The sequence below is a fragment of the Pyrgilauda ruficollis genome, unplaced genomic scaffold, assembly GCF_017590135.1.
Source record: "Pyrgilauda ruficollis isolate IOZ18807 unplaced genomic scaffold, ASM1759013v1 scaffold59, whole genome shotgun sequence".
Lineage (NCBI taxonomy): Eukaryota > Metazoa > Chordata > Aves > Passeriformes > Passeridae > Pyrgilauda > Pyrgilauda ruficollis.
This window is the reverse complement of record NW_024527599.1, coordinates 1,763,554-1,784,171: the sequence shown is the minus strand read 5'-3', so window position 1 is coordinate 1,784,171 and position 20,618 is coordinate 1,763,554. Positions and strand designations below refer to the sequence as shown.

General features: G+C 44.9%; 1 protein-coding gene across 1 annotated transcript; it reads right to left on the bottom strand.

The window, feature by feature from the left end:
• Nucleotides 1-381: 381 nt before the first annotated feature.
• On the bottom strand, nucleotides 382-15,608 carry CA4 (carbonic anhydrase 4). Its single transcript, XM_041482857.1, has 8 exons — nucleotides 15,402-15,608; nucleotides 6,567-6,617; nucleotides 5,942-6,112; nucleotides 3,923-4,080; nucleotides 3,697-3,789; nucleotides 3,348-3,411; nucleotides 3,088-3,251; nucleotides 382-1,922 (listed from the first exon to the last, which is right to left on the bottom strand). Exons 1-8 carry the CDS (start codon nucleotides 15,457-15,459, stop codon nucleotides 1,734-1,736), a joined length of 948 nt encoding a protein of 315 aa, XP_041338791.1. The 5' UTR covers nucleotides 15,460-15,608; the 3' UTR covers nucleotides 382-1,733.
• Nucleotides 15,609-20,618: the final 5,010 nt, after the last annotated feature.

The following is a 20,618-nucleotide window of genomic DNA, read 5'->3' as shown; positions in this document are numbered from 1 at the left end:
CTTGGTGAGTGCAAAAGGCGTTTCTCAGGTATCCCAAGGAGTGTTCCCATCACTGCTTTTAAAGCAGGAGTTCCCTGTCCCGGGAGCTGGGCGGGGTTGGGCACCAGCTCTGCACACCTGGGCAAGGTGCCAGACTCCAGGAATCTGCTGAGTGCAGAGAACACCCTGTGAAACAGAGCCCCCAACTCTGCTGACAGTGGAAACATCCCCAGGCACTGCACATCCCTGCCCCAAAAATGCAAACCCAGCCCTAAACCCAACCCTAAATATTGTGTAGAAAACAGGGGGTGGGGGGGGGGAAAGTCACATTCCTCTTCTGAAAGTTTATGGATTCCCCTTCAGGAAGGATGAAAGAAATAAAAACTCAGAACAATTCAAATATAGGTCTGTTGTTCACCTTTAATATTTCATTTCAGTAGCATAAAAACACAGTTAAAGTATTAATCTTTCCTTTAAACTTAAATAGGTTCATTTGCTTTCCCATGTGGGTTTTTTTTTAAAGCTTTACTGATTGATTAATATGAAAATACTTTCCCTGCTTTTGGTGAGCTGTGGTTGATCTCACTGCGAGGATTTTCCTGAAAATATATAAAGTCATCTCTGCAAACATTGCCCTTAAAGGAAAAAAAATACAAATCTACTAATATGAAATCCTATTTTGGTGTGGCCAAAATCTAAAATCCTAAAAGAAGCTGTAACATGTTATATGGCACTAGCCAAAGAGAAATGTTATGTCCCTCTTCAGAGGGACAGAGAAACCCCATTTCCCAACTTATTTTCTATAAGGAATTGGGTAAGATCTGAAGGGATTGGTTCAAACCACAATCTTGGAAAAAACTGTGAATCTTGACCATGTGTGACTATTGCAGGTATGCTACTATAAAAAATTATATATATAAAAGAAATATATATATATATTTATATGTAAGAAAGAGCCATTTCTTGAGCTGTCCTATTTTATTAGGCAAATAACAACTACAAAGGATGATCAGAGTCTCCTGCTTCAGAAGCAGCCCTCCAAAGAGAGGGAATTTCCACAGATGTGCCTCTGGTCCGTGGGGATGAGCCTCCCTGCTGCTCCCCAGCACATCACGTCTGCCATGGCATCCCAGAGAGGGATGAATAAATAACAGAGGAACCTGATAGCCCCAGCAGGAGATGGGGTGGAAGGAATCCAGTGTCCTTATCTGAAATTAGCTGAGATATTCCGAAGGAAGGAGGGGGATTTATGTGCTGGGTGAGTGCCCTTCCCTGGAGGGGATGAGCCGGGTGCTGCTCGCTGTGTGTGAGCATTTGATCTTTGCTCTGTGTTGTACCTTCAGGTAGGACAGAGTGGGGTTGTAGGAACTGCTCCACATTTCACTGCCACATTTGCAGAGTTGAATGTAAACGTGCTCCAAACCAACCCCTTCACAGGCACTTAAGAACAGATTCTTCTCTGAGGTTCTCTGCGCAGCTCCTCCCAGAGCTGCCTTAAAACTACAGCATAATCCAGACTAACGCTTTCTCTGAGTGTATTGGCTTTTAAAATTGAATTTTCATTGCTTTATCTCCCAGTTCCTTTGAGTTCTGGTGGTTTGAGTTTCACCAGAGCAGCACAGAAGCCCTTGGTTAATGTCTGGAGGAGGACAAAGCTATTCTGTATTGGGACACAATTCATGAGAGGCTGAGACAAAGAACAGCAAAAATAACAAGAAATTAAGGCCCAGGACGTTGAATGAGGTGGGAAAGGCTCAGTGGGACAGAGAGCTGAGGGTGCAGGTCAGAGCCAGGGCCAGCAGCAGCGGCTGTGCCGTGGGCAGGGCGATGCCAGCCCCTGACCAGAGCACCTTGCGCGTGTTCAGGAGCTGCACTGGCCGGAAATTCTCCATCATGGGAGTGGAGTTCTTCCCATCAAAGTGCAGTGCTGCGAACTGGGACAGCTGCAAAACACAACAGCTTGTTAAATCTGCTCTGACAACTCTGGGAGTTGTTGTGTTGCCAAGCCGTGCTGCCTCGCTCGGGTTTTGAGCCTGAGGGTTTAATGGGCGCCTTAAACCTCGCAGGAAAGGCCGTGCCAGAGGCCACTGGAGAGGTCACCGAGTGATGGCTCCTTCCAGCCTTGGCAATCACGGGCACTTCCTCTGAGTGGGGCCAAATGCTCTGGGCAGCCCCAGGACTGGCTCCCCCCGAGCTCCTGACGCACGCGGCGCCAGCCCAGCCACCACGTCAGGGTGACACGAGGCAGGAACGGCAGGAATTCTGTCCTTGGTTGGGCTCCTGCTGCCCTGTGTGACCCTGGGCTGTGCTGGGGCACTGTGACAGTGCAAGAACAGCAGGAATTCTGTCCTTGGTCAGGCTCCTGGCTGCCCTGTGTGACCCTGGGCTGTGCTGGGGCACTGTGACAGTGCTCAGGGCAAGAACAGCAGGAATTCTGTCCTTGGTCAGGCTCCTGGCTGCTCTGGGCTGTGCTGGGGCACTGTGACAGTGCTCAGGGCAAGAACAGCAGGAATTCTGTCCTTGGTCAGGCTCCTGGCTGCTCTGGGCTGTGCTGGGGCACTGTGACAGTGCTCAGGGCAAGAACAGCAGGAATTCTGTCCTTGGTCAGGTTCCTGTGTGACCCTGGGCTGTGCTGGGGCACTGTGACAGCGCTCAGGGCACGCTGTGAGTGAGGAGATGAACTGGCTCCAGGCCAGGCTGTGTGATCTCTGCACAACCTGTTTTTCCCAAGCATCCTTAATTCCATCTCCTCTTCCTGCCTGCAGGTCGAAAGTGGGCTGCTTGATGCCGATGGGCCCAAGGTTTGGGTTTGGAATTATTGTCCTGACAATGGGAGAAAAGCCATGGAGCTGAGGAGTGACCATGTGGCAGCAGTGGAAGTGCTGCTGACGAAGCCCTGAGCTTGGGGGGGTTTCTTGGCTCTCTCCTCACGCCGTCATTTCCCCTTCCTGCCCCTTTCCTGCCATTTTCTGAGGGATGATTTAACAGGGTCAATCAGCTGGCAGCACGTTGAGGCTGCTGCCAAGTGTGGGGAGCAAGGCACCGAGGTGTCACCCTGCAGCCCAGGGACACGGCACAGAACCTCCAGGCCGTGCCTCTGCCACTCACCTGGCGCTGGCTGAGCTCAACTGGCGTCTCAAAGATCGTCCAGATGACCCCCTGGTAGCAGTCAGGGGTGGTGAGGGACCCCAGATAGCGATAGTACCTCCCAAGGTCTTCCTCAGGTGGGAGGAGAGAGCTCAGTGGTAAAGGATCCACCTTTGCTAATTGCCCTGGGAAAACCACGGGGGAAAATCCCTTGTAATGCTTGTGGCTGCAGGTTTTGCCCACATTTATCCTCACCCCACACAGCTTGTGAAATCCCTTACCTTTGTATTTAATATTCTTTAATTCGCTCAGTAGAGTTTCATAGTTTTCATTTTGTTTGTCAGCCTGAAAGGGAAATATTTTCATTCCACGTCGTGTATTTCTCTACAAGTGGCTGCTTTTAATCAGTGGTGAATAAAACAGAAAAGAGCCACAAGAAGAAATAACAGCAAGCAGGATGTAGAAAAGGGGAGAGGAACTCAGTGCTGGCAGAATGCCTGCAGAAGATAGGGAGGTTAAATCTTGGGCTACTGTAATGTTGACACAAACATAAAATAGTGACATAAACAATCCCTCAGCCAAACTGCTGGCTGAGATTTGAGAGGTGCAGTTGAAAATTTCCCTGCCTACCTTTACAAAGAAGGCCAACACAGCCAAACCATCTGTCGTTTTCTTGGCTTCTGTCACATCTGAAACATCTTCTCTGATGTGGACGATATGCAACTGGAACACAACAGCCAAGGACAATTATTTCCACCCTCAGACCTCCCTAGGGGAACTAGCCAAGAGATTTTGCGAGCAGGATCTCAGAATTCCAGAGTTCTGGAGTGAAAGCTCCACTCACAGTCCCACCTACCTCCATGGGGTATTTCTCTCCATCTATGCTGTGCTCTGAGCCAGGGGTGTTTTGTTGCTCACCCAGGACTCCCCAGTGAAAATGGAATTCTACTGCCTTGTATTTTCTCTCCAGGCCTCCTCCTCCGATTTTAGGGGATGTATCTAGTGCCACTTTAACTGGGGGAAAAAAAAGTATAAATTGTTTTGAAGGAGAAGAGCAGGTCCTACATTAACAGTATGTGAGAGCAGAGATGTTCTTGAGATTCAAATTTATCTTCAAGTTCTCACTTGGCTTTTCAGACTGAGTGTTCCAGAAATTCTGCTCTGCAGCAACTGAACTTCTACAAAATCATGGCTGAGTTTAATTTGAGATTAATTCTAACCATTATGACCTCTGGAGTCAGAACTTTTTATAGCTCTCATAAGACCCTATATTCCTTCATTTTTTTCCTAAAAAAAAAAAAAAAACCAAAAACAAACTCTATCAAAGTAAATTTGATCCCAGTTTATTTGGGTTTAACCATCATTTTAATCTCCTGTTTACTGCACTGTAACATTTCTTTGGGGCAGGGTTTAAAGATATTCTGTTTTAATTTAGTGTAGTGCTGCAATTTAAGGCTAAATCATACATATTTGAGATATGCATTAAAATTTTTGCTTTTTGTGACCCCCACATGAAGCACAGCACTTCTCTTTGCATAGGAAAATTCCGGATTGCAGCCCCAGAGGAAAATTCTGGATTGCAGCCCCAGAGATTTCATTTCTGTTCTGAATTCCAAATGAACTTGGAGAGTGCATGAGTCATTTAGTTCCTTTGCTTTTTAATCTGTAAATGGATGAGTCAGATGTCTTTGTGGGCTTTGTTTATTTAGCTTAAGACCTTTGAGACAGCGACCTTTGCTATGTGTCCATCACGGAACATAATGAGGGTCTAATCTCACCTGCCGCCTCTAATTGCAGCTGTAATTTAAGCAATAACCTCCTCATTTAGTACGGGAATTGGTTGCCTTCAGAAGGAAGAGGTTTTAAAAGCTCAGATTAAACCCCTAATCCTTATGCATGGCTGGGGAAGATGAGGAGCAGTCCTTATAAATGTTAATTTTGATGTAAAAGGGACTGTAATTGGACATTCTGGAATATCACCCCGTAATAGGAAAGTCATTAATCCATATGTTAATGAAAAGTCATAACATTCCTTTTTCTTGTGGTCTGCCACAATTTCTGGCTGTTAAAATCTCCCCAGCTGCCTTCCCACCTTTCCCTTTTAAATCAGGAAATATTTGCCTCTTGCTGCTTTCTGCTTTGAGGATTTGGCAGTTCAAACAACCCATCCAAGATTTTAAAAACACCTACAGGTAACTTTAAAAAAAAAAAAAATTAGATTACAGGCTTATTTTTAAAGTCGAAATAATTGAACATAAATTTTTTTGGAGCAGCATCCTCAGTATTGTGAAGGAAGGTGGAGGAAGAGGAACAGTTCTAAATTACTGTTAATTGATTCAAGGTTTACTGATTCACTAAGTAGCTGATCAACATCAGATAACTTCTGTGTGCTGAGAAAACAGGTCTGAATCTGAGAAGAATATAGCTCATTATTTAAAGAACTAATAACACCCAGCACTGAGAATGACTTTCCCACAGCAGGCTTTCCTCCAGCAGGATTCTTTGTGCAGAGGCAAGAGTTGGAAAAGAGCAGCCAGGGAATGAAGTGGTTTCAGCAGAAAATGATAAAATTCTGCCCAAATTGTTGTCCTGCCCCCAGCTCTGGACTCTGTTTGGGTTGGGGGGTTTTGCTTTAGAGCTTCTGTGACACCTCCTGCACAGAAATTCCTGCTGGGATGCTCACGAGCCACATCCACAACCCCAGAACTTCGTCATTCCCACCGACTTCCCAATTTTGACGCCAAAAACGTTCTGGGAGCTTCGCTTCTGAAGCAGAGAGGTGGGATCCCATCTGTGCTCCCTGCTGTGCTCCAGGGACCTGGAAGGACCTGGAAAAACCCAAATCCAGCCCAGGAGCAGGCTGGGCACCACTTGCCTGTGTGGCCGTTGTTCTGCAGGTCCCACTTGGCCGAGCCCTTGACGTCGTAGCCCTCGAAAGTCAGGGGCTGCAGGCTCCCGTCGTACTCCGCATTTCGGGTGACAATGTTGACAGGGGACTGCTTGTCCCCTTCGCACGCCACGTTGATCTCCTGCCATTGGGCAGGACCTGCTCAGGGAGGAAGAAAATGTGGTGATTTTTTACCCTGTAGACGGCAAATCCTCGAGGAAGCCAAACCACCCAACCAAACCGGGCATTGGAGACATCACTCCAACTTCAATGATTTTCACATTTCTGTATCTGATCTTTACATTTGTGCATTTACATTTTCACATTTGTGCATTTGATTTTTACATTTCTGTATCTGATCTTTACATTTGGGCATTTACATTTTTACATTTGTGCGTTTACATTCTTACATTTATTTGTACATTTCTACATTACCCTTGGTCGACACAAAACGAGCACCCAGGGCTCCAAAATACCCTGTTTGGCACTGAAATGGTCACAAATAATGTGACCACGAGAGCTCTGTATTTTTTGCATTATTTCTCTCAGCAGCCCCTTTGCAAAGCAGAAAGGATCACCAATGTGATTGGAAAAATAAATTGCTTGGCTGTACCTTTACACTGTGGCAGCTCACACTTCTGGGACCGATAGCACCAGTGGCCCACTAAAAAACAATAAATAAAACAGGTAAATGAAAATCTGTACAAATAATGCCCCCAAAAAGCAGCAGGGCAATGGATTGGCAGCTCTGCCCTCTCTAGATCTCCTCCTGATCTCTCATAAACCACTTTATAGCCATTAATATCTCCCCAAAAACCTGTGCTGGCAGGAATCTTTAGGACACCAGAATTCTGAATGGGCTGCAGTCCTAAAGAATTTGATTTTCAAACCTTGGCTTCCTCAAATTCTTGAGGCAAAAGTTCCACATTTGAATATATGCAGTGTTAAAGTAAATTTCCTTTTATCAGCTCTGCACTTGCCAGCCTCTCACAGACTTGTAAATTCACTTATGCAAGAGGACTTATCTCAGCTTGTTCCAGGAACTCCTTTGAAGTTTACCTGGGGAAGAATTCTGAGAAATGAAGGATCTCACTTCCTGCAGGACCTGCAGGTCCTTTGGTCTAACTCAGCTGTGTTCCCCACAGGGATGGATGCAAAACTCTTCAGTAGAACATCTGAATTTGACTATTTCATTGTCAAAAGAAATACAAAATTCAAAGGACAAGAGCTGATTTAACTTTATGTGTTTATCTAGTTAGGACAGTAGGATTGTTTTGTTTGTCCCAAGTTGCTTCAGTGGCTCTTTATTTATTCTAAACTTTAAATTGACTTTGACAGGGGTAGTTCTCTTTGGCTATTTAACTTCAGTCCATAACAATTCAAACCCTCTTATAATGATGATTAATACCACACATTCTGTTTGCTTGTGATTAGTAAATTATAGACTTTTTAATAAATGGCTAATCAATTTTAAGGATAATTATGGAGGAGCCCTATCACTTGACTGGTAATTACCTTAATTGGTAATTTATAACACACCTGCTGGAAGGCTTTTAACACCTTTATCTTGATATCAGTGGCATAACAATGCATGCATCTATTAAGGATTTAGAAGTTATAAATAAAGAATTGTTGTAGAAAACCTGAGCAGCTGTGACACAGAGGGAGACCTCGTGGCAATTAATATAACCTTAAAAAAATGACAGTTTCTGTTTTTCTTTCACAAAAACGAAATTTCTGCTGAAAACTACAAACAATGTTGCCTCACTTTGTAGCTCGGCAAGACCGGGAAGAAAAACAAACTTTGCTTTTTTTGTGTGGGAAGAACTGCAGGGATTTCTATGTTGTTACCCAAAAACTGGGTTTGAAGAGGTTTTGTCTTTTTGGCAGATTTTTAACATACACAAAACTTCATTTTCCAGCACCGATTGTTGCTTTTTTTTTAAATTTTCCAGGACAGTGGCACCGAGCTCTTCCTCATCCCCACTGGGAAACTGCAGAAATTCCAAGCACAGGATATCACCGAGTGCCTTAATCGATATTTTAATGAACAAATGAAAATTAATCATTTTAATTCAGGTGTGTTTTCACACGGATCAAAGACTCCAGGTGTGGTTCTGGCAGCTGCTCTGGGGTCGGTGTGAACTTTTACCAATCCCAGCAGCCTGGGATTGGGAGTTTCTTGGCAATTTACACACGAAGGAACCTTCAGGTGTGAAAAAAAAAACCCAGCAGGAATAGCCTGGAAGGATTTCTGCCAAATCTTTGGGATGGAAAGCAGAGGGGGAAGGTGAGAGCTCCAGGCTGGGCAGCTCCAGGAGGTTTCACAGTGGAAAGGGAGCACGGCCTGGACATCAAAGCATTTCTGCAATGTAAATCCCATTTTCCAGGTGTGAGCCACAGCTGGGAGCCAGCTCAAGGCTGTGGAGATTTTAAACCTCCACCGTGGAAGCACCAAATTCAAACAGAACCACAGGGGGAAGGGGAATTATCCCCAGATTGTGGTGGTCCTGAGCCAGGGGGATGGAAATGGGTTATGTCCCACTCTTCTCAAACACAGAAATCACTGAGTTTTTACCCCCTGAACAGGTGCCTGGGAAGTTGTGTCAAATAAACTCGTGGTTTATTCACCTCTCAATAAACTGACACTTGAGCACAGCACAGATCTTCTGGCCTGGGTGTCAAAATGATGGGGAGAAAAAGTTGAATAAAATAAAATTTAATTTTGAAAATCCAGCCCTCAGTGGCTACAGCTCCCTCACATCCACCACCCAGGAGCGTTTAATAATTATTATCTGATTTTTGCATCTTTCCACCAAATTCCCAATGTCTCTGAACAAGGTAAGGATTGTGTTTTCTACCAAGTCACACACTTGTGGTTGGATAATATCAGTGAAGTAGAAGAGCACATAAATCCAGCATTTCATAAGAGAAATGTCCTTGAAGCTGTTAAACCTTAAAGAACGAGCTAATTAAACATTACAGAATACCTGAGCAAACAGCGGATTCACGTTTAGTGTGAGTTAGGGCTGGTTTTTTTGGTTTGTTTTTGGTTTTTTTGATTGGCAGCAATGGAACATTGGGGAACAGGAGCCTTTGTGCGGGTGCTGCTCAGGCCCTGAGGAGGAAAATTTGCATTTGGATTTGATGGGAGTGGGATGCCAGCCTCCCTCCCTACAGGAACCTTGCATCACAATGGCTCTTTCTTCCCCTGAGCTTTGGGGAAGGTCCTTGTCACATCTCTCCGTGGTTTTAGGCAGGATTATGCCCTCAGGCACGTTGTCCAGGCCACTTTTAATTGTCCAGAGGCTCCTGCCACTTCCCTTGGAAGACTTTTCCACAGTGCACTAGGCCACGCTGTCAGGAAATGTTTCCTATTGAATAGCTCACATTTTCCACTTCGTTATCTGCAGCCCATCACTCCTAGAAATATCACCGAACCACCCTAAACAATTCTTTTCCCTCCCTGGTGTTTACAGCCTCCAAAGAGTTCCCTCTTCATCTGCAATTCCTGTCCTGGCTTCATTCATCTTTTGTCCCACTGTCCCCTCTTCAAAATCTCCCTCTGAACCTCTTTTTTTTATGGGGTCTGGGACCCCTCAGGTCCCACCCTGCTCTGCTCTTCCCATCAAACCTCAGTTCCCACTCTCTCTTCCCTGTAGCTCATTTTATTGCTGGAAAAACACAGCAGAAAGTGGGGGTTTCAGTGTTTTAGGGAGGGATTTTTGGTTTGTTTTTGTGGTTAAGGTGCTGAAATCATTGCTTTGATACACAGATGTAAAAATATATAGATAAAGATATAGATAAAGATATAGATATGCACACCTGGGTGGTTGAGGTGCTGAAATCATTGAAATCATATATAAAAATATATAGATACAGATAAAGATATAGATATGCACACCTGGACTCACTGTATTATCAATGATATCTTTCTCTTATTAGGTCCCACCCTGCTCTGCTCTTCCCATCAAACCTCAGTTCCCACTCTCTCTTCCCTGTAGCTCATTTTATTGCTGGAAAAACACAGCAGAAAGTGAGTTTCAGTCTTTTAGGGAGGGATTTTTTGGTTTGTTTTTGTGGTTGAGGTGCTGAAATCATTGAAATCATATATAAAAATATATAGATACAGATAAAGATATAGATATGCACACCTGGACTCACTGTATTATCAATGATATCTTTCTCTTATTTTTTATTATGGATTTATCCTTGATCTCAGTGGTTCTGCACTGTCCCACAGGTTGTGAGGTTTTCAGTGTTTTAGGGAGGGATTTTTTGGTTTGTTTTTATGGTTGAGGTGCTGAAATCATTGCTGTGCTATACAGATATAAAAATATATAGATAAAGATATAGATAAAGATATAGATATGCACACCTGGACTCACTGTATTATCAATGATATCTTTCTCTTATTTTTTATTATGGATTTATCCTTGATTTCAGTGGTTCTGTGCCATCCCACAGGTGTCACCTTGACTTTATTTGGTTTAACTTAGTGTAGGGCTGGACAGGGCTGGCTCTTCCTCCACAGAGTTCAGCACAGTTAAATTTAGGGAGTCTCTCTTGGCACAGGAGCAGTCCCACTTATCTCTGCCTCTTCCTCCTGGAATTTACAACTGGCTCCTGCCCAAGCTGCTTCTTGGCACGGGGGTGGCCGAAAAAAACAATAAAAATTACGTATTGTTTTCATTTTATTGCAAACATTTTCAATTGTTTTAGCTATCAAGCCTCGTTTGGAAGCTGGAGCCAAAAAAATAAATTAAATATTGCTGCAGTTGAGACCTCCCTCTCCTGCCCAGGGAGGTGGGAGGTGCTGCTGGCTGGAGCAGCCCTGCCAAGGTGCTATTGTGAGATCTAGGAAAAGACCCTTTGGCTCTTTGGACCACGCTCAGATTGTCTGAATTCCATTAAAAATTCCCAAATCTGCTCTGTCCCACTGTGCACTGCTTGCTGCCCTACTCGGAGCTGCTTGGTGTGGCTGAAAATGCCATTTAACCTGTGAGCCACTGAAACAGCCTCAGCTCCTGCTTCTGATGGAGTGGCTGTGAATTCAGCTTCTATTTTGCCCTTTTTATTACTATTATTGCATTTTTATTATTATTTTTGCGGCGTTTATTATTATTTTTGTGGGTTTTATTATTATTTTTCCTGGTTTTATTAACAATATTGAGCCTCTGGGAGTGTCAATGACCTTTTTGCCCGGGACAACAGGAATGTCCTGTGTTGATTTTTGATTCAAATCCCTTCTATCTTTCACCTGAATCCTCTGTTTGTCCCTTTAGCCTCCTGTCCCCCTTCCAGCCATCCTGCCTGGCCATTCCCTGTTCTCCTGGTGATCCCAGTGCCCATCCCAGAGGCAGGGATGCCCCCAGAGCTCTCCCTGCTCTGGGTTCTCAAATCCATCCCCAAAATCTGCTCTCACCTCTGCATCCTTTTCCAGCAAAATGGCAAAAGCTGGGTTTGCATGGGATTTATTTTTAGGTTTGGCTTGTGCTGGGCTCGTCCTATTTTTAGCTGGCTTTGTGAAACTTTCTATTTTTAGTGCAAAAGACAAAACAAAAGCAATTGTTATCTAAGCCTGTCTTTCTAATTAATGGGATTGCTGAGCACAAAGTGAGCATATAGGCATGAGAATATTTCTGCCTCCTGAATTATTACACATCCTCAGGAAGCCCCAGTCACCCCTTTGACAGACAAAACCAGGTCCAAAAGTTCACCTCGAGGTTTGAGTGTCTCTGCAAGCGTTCCTGGCCATTCACTGCTCTTCACTTTTAACCTTAATTTGATTTTCCCTGGGGACACACACATCTTCATGCAGGCGTGTTGCAGGAGGTGGGGAATTAACCCTGCAAACCAGCTTTGTTGTGGTGGTGAAGCCTTGCAAGGCTGCACATCTGATGTTTGTCACTTGCACACAGAAATCACAAGCTGGATGAGGCCTCTGGAACAGACACAAACTGCAGGGAAAATCCAAAGGGGCTCAGGGATCCTGGATATGCCCTATTAACAATTTAACATCTGCAAACGACTTCCTCTGTGTCAGAGAGCAGGGGAAGGTTTTCAGCTGTGACCTGTGATCCTCTGCTGCAGATAATGTGCCCTCAGAAATGTCCTGTATCAAAGGCAGGAGCTGTAACAAAAAAATGAGTATCCAGGGCTAAGGTGATTTCCTCCTGTGAGGGGTTTTGCTTTGCTTTCTGTAATAAAAATGCAGTTCAGATTTATTTATTTTAAAGTATTTTTAAAATTTAATTCAGACAAATCACTCAGTAGCTTTGCTGGCCTTTTGCAGCCTTTTGTGCTGAGCTTTTGATGGCTGATCCTGTGGCTAAAAATATAACTAAAAATCTAATCACAGGCCATTGGATGGATGCTGGAACACAACAAAGCATCTCCTGCAATGCCACAAGCAGGGAAAAGAGCCTGCACAGAGACAGGCCCTGGACTTGGCAGCTTTTCTAGGAGACCTCAAGGATTTTGCTTTTTTTTTTTCAAAGTGCCAAAGGCTTTTCTGTTCCAACATCCCAGTGGAAGAGCCAGGAGGATCTGTGGGGAAATCATGGATAAAACTGAGCAGGATCATCCTCACCCCTGGGGAAGGGGCAGCTTGGATTCCGACCTGATGGAGACTCCAGAGGTGACCTAAACCCCTCACATGGGTAATTCCATAATTCCTGTGGCTCCCTGCCTTTTCTCTCTGTTCCAGATCTTGCATTGCATTTATTATCCTTGCTTTAATCAGCTGAAAATGCAACTTTTCACCCCAGAATGTGTCCAAGTGCGCCAGCATCCCAACTTTGCCAGCTCTAAAATGGCTTTGGAGCCCAACCATAAATCTGTGTGCAGTTCCATTAGAACTGGAAAGGGAAGAAGTCACAGCATTTTATTTTATTTTTTACAGCTGCTGATGGAGCTCTCAGGGGTATTTTGTACCTGAAAGGCCCTGAGGAAACCCCAGAGTGAGAATTGATGCCAATGTCCGCATGGTTATGTAAATTTAATGTTTGTGACGGGTAAAAGCATGTGAGCAGAAATATAGAAAATTAGAGGGATCTAATCTCATCTAAATTAGAGGAATGTCCTATCAGGCATCAATCTTTTGGAGCAGCAGAGCATGGACTGTGGGAGATTTGTCTCCTCATGGCTGAGTCCTGCTCTGTGATAAAGCAAAAGGTTAAAACGTGCTGGGGTTCATTCCATTCCCGCTGAAGAAAATTAATTTTCAGTGACTTTGCTGTAACCCCACCCCAGAGCTGCTGGAGGGAGGGATGGAGGAATGGAAGGAGGGAGGGATGGATGGAGGGATGGATGGAGGGAGAGATCGATGGAGGGATGGATGCAGGGATGGATGGATGGATGGAGGGATGGAGGGATGATGGATGGATGGAAGGATTGTAGAGAACTGGATGAAGGATGGACTGAGGGATGGATGGATGATGGATGGATGGAGGAATGATAGATGGATGGATGGATGGAGGGATGGATGGATGGATGGATGGATGGAGGGATATCCCTCACTCTCACGAGGTTTGGAGCATTCCTGCTGGAAATTGCAGACACTTTGTCTCTCTTTTCCCCCAAAACAGCACCAGAGGGTCCCTGAGCTCTCAAAGGAACCAGACAAGAAACCTGAGGAGGATCAGAGCATCTGCAAATAGAACACACTGAGAACTGGATGAGGATGAGGGGCTGATGGTGACATCCCTGGGCAGGTGCCTGCACCAGCGTGCCTCAGTTTCCCTCTCCTACAACAGGGATAATGCCCCTCCCTTCCTTAGAAAGCCCTCTAAGGACTGTTAACAGTGATTTTAAGCCCCAGGTGCTCCGCTGTTCAGACAAGGCTGGCAGCAATTCCAGATTAGCAATCAGTCATTTCACTGTTTCAGTGTGGTGAGTTTTCAGCTGCCCAGGTGGAGCTGGGCTCAACGAGCTGATCAGACCCAGGCTGGTTCTGACAAGTGGCAAGACAGGAAGGAAAGGTTTATTCTTTAAAAAAAAAAATGTAGAGAACAAGAAGGAATACAAGAAGGAATTCCAGCTGATTGTCAAAAGTGGAGTTTCTGGAAATGTGGAGCCTTTAACTGAATAGATTGTATCCTGTGGAGCTGCTGCCTGAGGAAAGTTTGGAGAAGAAGGTGCAGAGAGCAAGTTTCTTGTGTATTAATGACTGTGTAATTTGGTCCACACTCAAGGAAAAAGGTGCAAATAACCAGGGGGGGTGCAAAAACTGCCAAATTATCATCTAAGCATTCCCCGTGTTACTTCCTTCTAATAGAGAGGTAAACCCTAATTATTAACACCAATCTAATCAAGTTACAAAGGTCTTCTAGATAGTCTTTAGGTTTGCCCAATAAAGCCCCAAATGGGGATAGTAAATTTGGCAAAGTGTTGATAGCCAGGGATCAATCAGAAGCGAACACGAGGGGCAGAGTTTGGAAAAGCAAAAGCTTTTTTTAGTGTTTGTGTTCACCTGGCCCAGGTGTGGCAGCCCCTGCAGGGAGAGCAGCCCTGCAGCACAGGGAAGGGCTTGGAATTCCAGCTGAGAATCTGGGAAAGCCAAGCTGCTGAGGGACAGGGAATTCATTAGGAGCAGAGAAATAAACGCAGGGAAACCCTTCAGGACTTTTTGAGCAGCTCTGAACCTTGATCTGCTTTAACACCATCTCCCTTCAGCAGATCTCAGGGCAGCACTTCCCCCTGATAAAGCTGGGTCCCTTTTCTCCTCGCTGCACTCTGCTCTATTTTAGTGCAAACAATGGACCCTTCGTCACTTTGAAGAGCTGCAGTGTTTAATTTCGAGCCTCTGTGCTGGTATTTGCATAGGAAAAGGGATTTATTCAGTGTTGCTGATTGAACAGGAGCAGGGGGAAAAATACCTCCTGCATTTTTCAATACCAATTATAGATCACTATTTAATTGAGCCAGCCTAAGTGCACAGTGTACTTATAGTGTCCACGGAGCAAAAATAGATGGGGCTGCTGGGCTGATGCAGCAAAGACATATTGTTCTTTCTCCCTCAGCAGAATTTCATCTTGGATCATACACAGCAAAGCAAAGGGAGTAGAAATTTCAAACAAGAGATTTCTTTCAAGTTTAAAGGGATTTTAAAGATAAAGAAATTAAGTTTTGGTATTTTAAATGCAGGTACATAATAAAATACAGAGATCAAGTCAAAGCTCATTGATTTTTCTTGGAGGAGGAAGGCAGATAGAATCTCTAAAGGCAAAAAGAAACCCCCAAAGCACTCATTCATTCATGAGAAAAGCCTGTCCTTGATATTTTAACACAAAAAAAAATAAAAGGCAGAGGAATAAATAAATCAATCATCCTTCATTTACCAGAGAGAAGAATCAGAGAGCCTGCACTGCATGTCCTGATAGTCAGAAACAAATCAGAAATAAGAGTAACCTTAAGGTGGGGTTAGAAAGAGCAGGGAAGGACTTACCTACTGCCTCTGTCTTGAGAATGTGCAGGCAGAACACAGCAAGGAACAGCAATTCCATTCTCCAGTTTAAATAGGCTCAGTGTTGAAACCAGAATTGATTAGACTCCTCAGGACGTGATCACATTTCTGCTCTCAGTTTTATACTGGAGTAAGTAGTCCAGGACAGACCTGAAAGCCATAGCAGGAAGGTGAACTCCTCCCCTTTGTAATTTCTCCAGATTTGCCCTGCTCCTGATTTGCCTGAATTTATTCATTCTCCAAAGTGGATGGCAAAAGGAGTGAGGCTTTCTGGCACTGAGCAAGGAGCCTTCAGTGAATATCTGAGGTTTTGTAACCTGCACAGGCTCAGCAGCAAGAGTAAAATGCCACATTTTTATTTACTGGGAGTTTTTCTCCTGGCAGCCTCATGACATTCAATTAATACATGTGTTAATGTTTCCTTTTAAAAAACAACCCCAGGGAGACAAATAAAACCCCAACTCCCCCTCACTTCTACCCCCCAGCTCTCCAAACAGGATTGGAGTTGATTTGTGGGAGTGGAAAATGGGAATTCCATGTGCAGCAACAGGAAATGTTAATTAGGTGACATACAACACCTTACGTATGTAATTAAACAACAATACATTTTTTTAATAATCCTTTTTCTGGGCTTTCTGCTTCTGCTACTGTAGAATGATAAATTCACAGATTTTTAATTTTGGTCCCCTTTGTTTTCCCATCTAAATTATTCTTTGAATTAAACATGATTCAGGGGCAACTCAGACTTTACATTCAACAGAGAAAAGCGACACAGCTTTATTCCAGACACAGCATCATCTTTGGGATTTTTGGGGGTGGATTTTCATCCAGCTGAGGAACACAAATGAAGCAAAATCCTTCCCCAAATGTCCGTGGGGGTACAAGGCCAGAGCTGGGCTGGGAGGAAGAGCAGGATGGGCAGAGTGAAGTGATGTTATCCCAGCCGAGCTGAGCTTGCAGAGTCATCCAGCAGAGCTGAATTCCACAAAAAGGAGCTGAGAAACCTCTCCGTGCCCTGCTGCTCTCGCAGTGGGGTGGCAGGGGCTCAGGAGCTGCAGGCACGCCCAGAGCAGCTCCTTTATTGATAAAAAACGGGCTGTAAAGAACATTCCCACCGCGCAGATCTGCCGGGGAGGATTTCCCCACCCCGCACATGGTGATGAGGTAAATAATTCCTGCAGGGGAGAACAATGAGGGTTGGTGGCTTTGTCCCTCCAGGTCCCTGGTGGATGCTGAGCACGCAGAGCAGCTCTGCAGCTCCAAGGACATCCAAGAGACAATTCCCCCCTGGGCTGTGCTCCTTCCCTGGGCTGCTCCTCACCGGGGAGCTGAACCAACATCTCTGCGTGGTTTTCCTGCTCTATTTCCTTGAAGTCCTCTGTTCAGGACTGAAAAGCTGAGGGTTAGAAATTTTGGTCTTGAAAATCAGGATTCTTGATTTATTTATCTATTTATTTATTTATTTATTCATGCATTTATTTTTGTTTTGTTCTTTTGGGGTTTTTTTTTTTTCCTCTTCTTTTTGTTTCTAAACCTTCCAGCCTGTCATTATCAAAGTGGTAATAAACTGCACTGCAGTCACATCAATTAAGCCTTCATTTGAGCTCAAAAGTGAAGGCACGCTCAGGCAAAGGCATTCCCTTTCCTTCTAAAGCCTGTCATCTAAATAAGCAGGGCTGGCATAATTTGATCTCCTTATTTTTATATTTTTTTCCTAAGGAAACTCCCCTGACAGGTGCTTGGATATCAGTTCTTGATGGCATCGTTGCACCTCAGCACAGTTCTGATTCCTTTTCAAAACCAAAACTGAGATGCCAGGATGCCATCAAGAACTGGGTGCATTTTACACAAAGATTTTTGGATACTGAACCTGAAGATGTGAGAACATCTCGGTCAGAGGAGGTGACACAAAGTTAAGCAGCACTCTAAATTCCAGGCTGGATTTTCCTGGCAGATACAGCGTAGGGAAGGACAACTGGGAATATCAAATCCAGTAAAATCTGCACTTATTTTGTGGCCTGGAGAGCCGCAGCAGCAAGGGCTGAGAGGGGGAGACTGGCTGGAGTCCAAACCCTGGTCAGAGAGGAGCTGACCCAGCAGGGATTGCCCTGCAGGGGACAGGGAAGCACTTCTGAGGGACTGGAAACCCAGATGGGTTTCAGGATTAGCGAGTGGGTGATTGGGAATCCCACCCTGCAGGGTGAGAAAACACTGAGTGCTCTTCATTTAGCTGCGTGCTGTCATTTTATTCCTGAGAGTTCCCACGCCCCTGAAGAGGAAATCTGGAATTTCAGAGCTCTGGGTGAAGCAGAAACATTACAACTTCATCTTCCATGTGCAGAGTGGGCTGGCTCGGACCCTCCCAGGAATGCTGTCCTGGGAATGCTGTCCCAGCACAAGGAGGAGCACTGGGAGCAGGGATGGGATCTGCTCTGCCTCCCTCACACCCAGCTGGTCCTGGAGAGGCTTTGCTTGCCACACACCTGGCTCCAGGTGTTTGTCTCCCATCACCCCAAACCTGAGGCAAAAATTCCTCCAAGAGAGAGGCTGGAGCGGGGAGGAGCAGAACTCTGTGTTTTCAAAACAGCTCCAAAAAATCTTGGACGGAGATCACACACCCCATTTGTGTCTCCCTCTCCAGAAAGGAAGGCTTTAATCTGCATTAATTGAAACATAAATTGGATAAATAGGCTCCTTATTTGTATCACTGCCTTTCCTGACTGTTTCTTGCTTGCAGGCCTCGTGATGGCCGTGGAGGGCCGGGGCAGAGGGACACTGTGATCCCACAGCTCTGCTGAGGCTCGTGGCACTGAAACTCGGATCCATGGAACCATCCTGCCGAGCTGCTCAGGCCTCTTGGCCATTTTTGGCCCAGGTTTGGTGTCTGCAGCGTGGTGACAGTGCAGAGCTGGGTGCAGGGACAACGGGGAGAAAGCAGAACCATCCCAATTCCCAGGATTTGGGTCAGGAATGGGGAATGTGACAGGGCAGAAAGCAGGGCACTGACACCCCTCATCCTTTTTGGATTGGCCTGGGTGCACATGACCTCTGGCTTGTGCTGCATCTCCTCTCCTCCCTGAGCTCTGGCATTCCTATTTCATCACAAGGATGCAGTTTTTCTCTGGAATTCCAGGCACAATTCCAGTTCCAGCACAGAGGACACTGCCTCACCAGGGAGAGGGTGGGAGCTGTCCAAGGGTTCCTGGGCAGGGCTGGGCTCAGCTCCTGGATGAATTCCCTGTTTTGGGATCAATTTTGGTGAGTCTCAGCTGGGGTCTCTCTTTCTGAGCCCTTGTGGGTCCCACTGGAGGCTGAGAGCTCAGCTGGGTGAACTTGGATTTTCCACACTTGAACCATCACTAAAAATTCAGCCTGAAGCCTCTGGTGCCTCTTTCTCTTCAGTGTGGTCAGTGGTTATTGTCTTCCCCACAGGCACAATCAACAGATAATTCCACACAATGAGGCCATTTCTTACACATACATCAAAATAAATTGGGCATTCAGATAAAGACGTGTCAATAAAATCACAGAACCAAAAGAAAAGCAATCACAGAACTAAAAAAAAAAAAAGGGTTGCAGGAGGTGAAGTCTGGGTAAATAGAAATCAAAGGCTGCCCACAGCAAGGTACAGTCAGTGTTTGAGGTGTCAGGCCGAGATCCTGGAGATTAGATTGAGTTGCCTGGAATCCTGTGTCACCTTAAACAAACAATGGGATTGTTCTTTCCCCATTTATAGGATGCAGATAACAATTCCTCGTAAGGGTATAGTGAGGTAAGCACAGGGAATGCTGCACAGTTCCTGGAATATGGGAGTAGGAAAACGCCCTTGGATTGAGGTTGTTCCATGAAGAGGTTGGGTTTTAAATTTAAAGTATTTTTCATCTGGTTTTGAGAGACCCAGCTGCATCACAGAGGGTTGGAATATCCAAATCTGGGGGTTTCTGTGTGTTAAAGCCCACTAAAAAAGCAGCTTCCACACTATTGTCTCCCTTAATCCAGCAACATGATGGTAATTTGTATGCAATTCTATTAGGGAAATCAGATTACCAATCTTTTGTGGAGAGCTATTTATACCACTTGATGTTACTTTAATTACATTCTGATCTCACAACGTTTAGCATTTTGTGCTCGAGCACCAAATTTTCAAATTAGAGCAACTTCAAGCAGCATTTTCAGGAATATCTAGAGCCCCTTGGAGCCCAAATTCACAGATAAGATATTTTTATCCACCAGGGTATTTTCAGAACCGTTTTGCTCCGTGGATGTTTTGTTCATCACTGGTGTCCTGTGCCCACTGCTGCCACTGCTGCTGGGAGGGAAAGGATTTGCTGGGCTGGCTCAGGGGTGACAGAAATAGTGGAGCCCTTGTTCAGCAGCAACCTCACACCTGAGCTGTGGCTGCCAGGGCTGCCCCCGCTGGGATTACAAAGGGAGTTTTATCTGGGACACTGGGAGAGGAATATTTTATAGGGTGTTAATACACCCCCAGGCTTGACTGGTCAATTCTCAGCCCTTATTTCTGTGTTGTCACTCCCTTGTGACCTTCTGAAATGCTTGTTGCTTACTTAGACTTGTATAAAATATAATAATCACGCTTTAAAAGTGTATTAATTAATTATAAAGTATTCCTGGTACTCAAAAATTGTGGGTGCTGACTGCACATTAAACTGGATATACTTTCATACACTTCAATAGAAAAAAAAAGCTGTAGAAATCCCGTTTTTAAACTCAAAATTATAGCCTAAATTTCTTACATTTTAAATTTGGCAGAGCTATCAGAGTTCACAGATTCCCACCTCTGGGGCTGGAATTGCTGCTGTAATGATCAGTGCTGAATGTGGGAGCCCAAAAATTCAGCTGAGCCGCTTGGCAAGGCTGTGGTAGAAAATTGTGACCAATGAAGGTGAATCCTTCATCAAGGTAACAATAAAATACCAATTGAATCAGAGTAAATAACGTGGATAAATGGATAATTTATGTGGATAATTGTCCTGCTCACCTGGACTGCTCAGCTGGTTAAAATCTCCCTGCTGCCTCTGTAGCCTGTATTTTATTCCAGCAGTGCCCTCTGCTGAGAGCATGGAATGTGTGTCCCCAGAGCTTTTTTCCTCCCTCCAGCTCTCAGGTATTTTCAATCTAAGTTCTCAAAAACCATTTGCATTTAAAAAGATGGAGAAAGAAAAGCTACACTGGTGTTGG

Bases quoted from the DNA above. Each gene is read 5' to 3' on its own strand.
- CA4 (XM_041482857.1), bottom strand. From the start codon at position 15,459: ATGGAATTGCTGTTCCTTGCTGTGTTCTGCCTGCACATTCTCAAGACA. The intron at 4,081-5,941 runs GCAAGTGGTGCC...TTTTTCCCCCAG, and splicing joins GCAGAACAACGGCCACACAG to TTAAAGTGGCACTAGATACA. The intron at 3,790-3,922 runs GTAGGTGGGACT...GTTGTGTTCCAG, and splicing joins GAGAGAAATACCCCATGGAG to TTGCATATCGTCCACATCAG.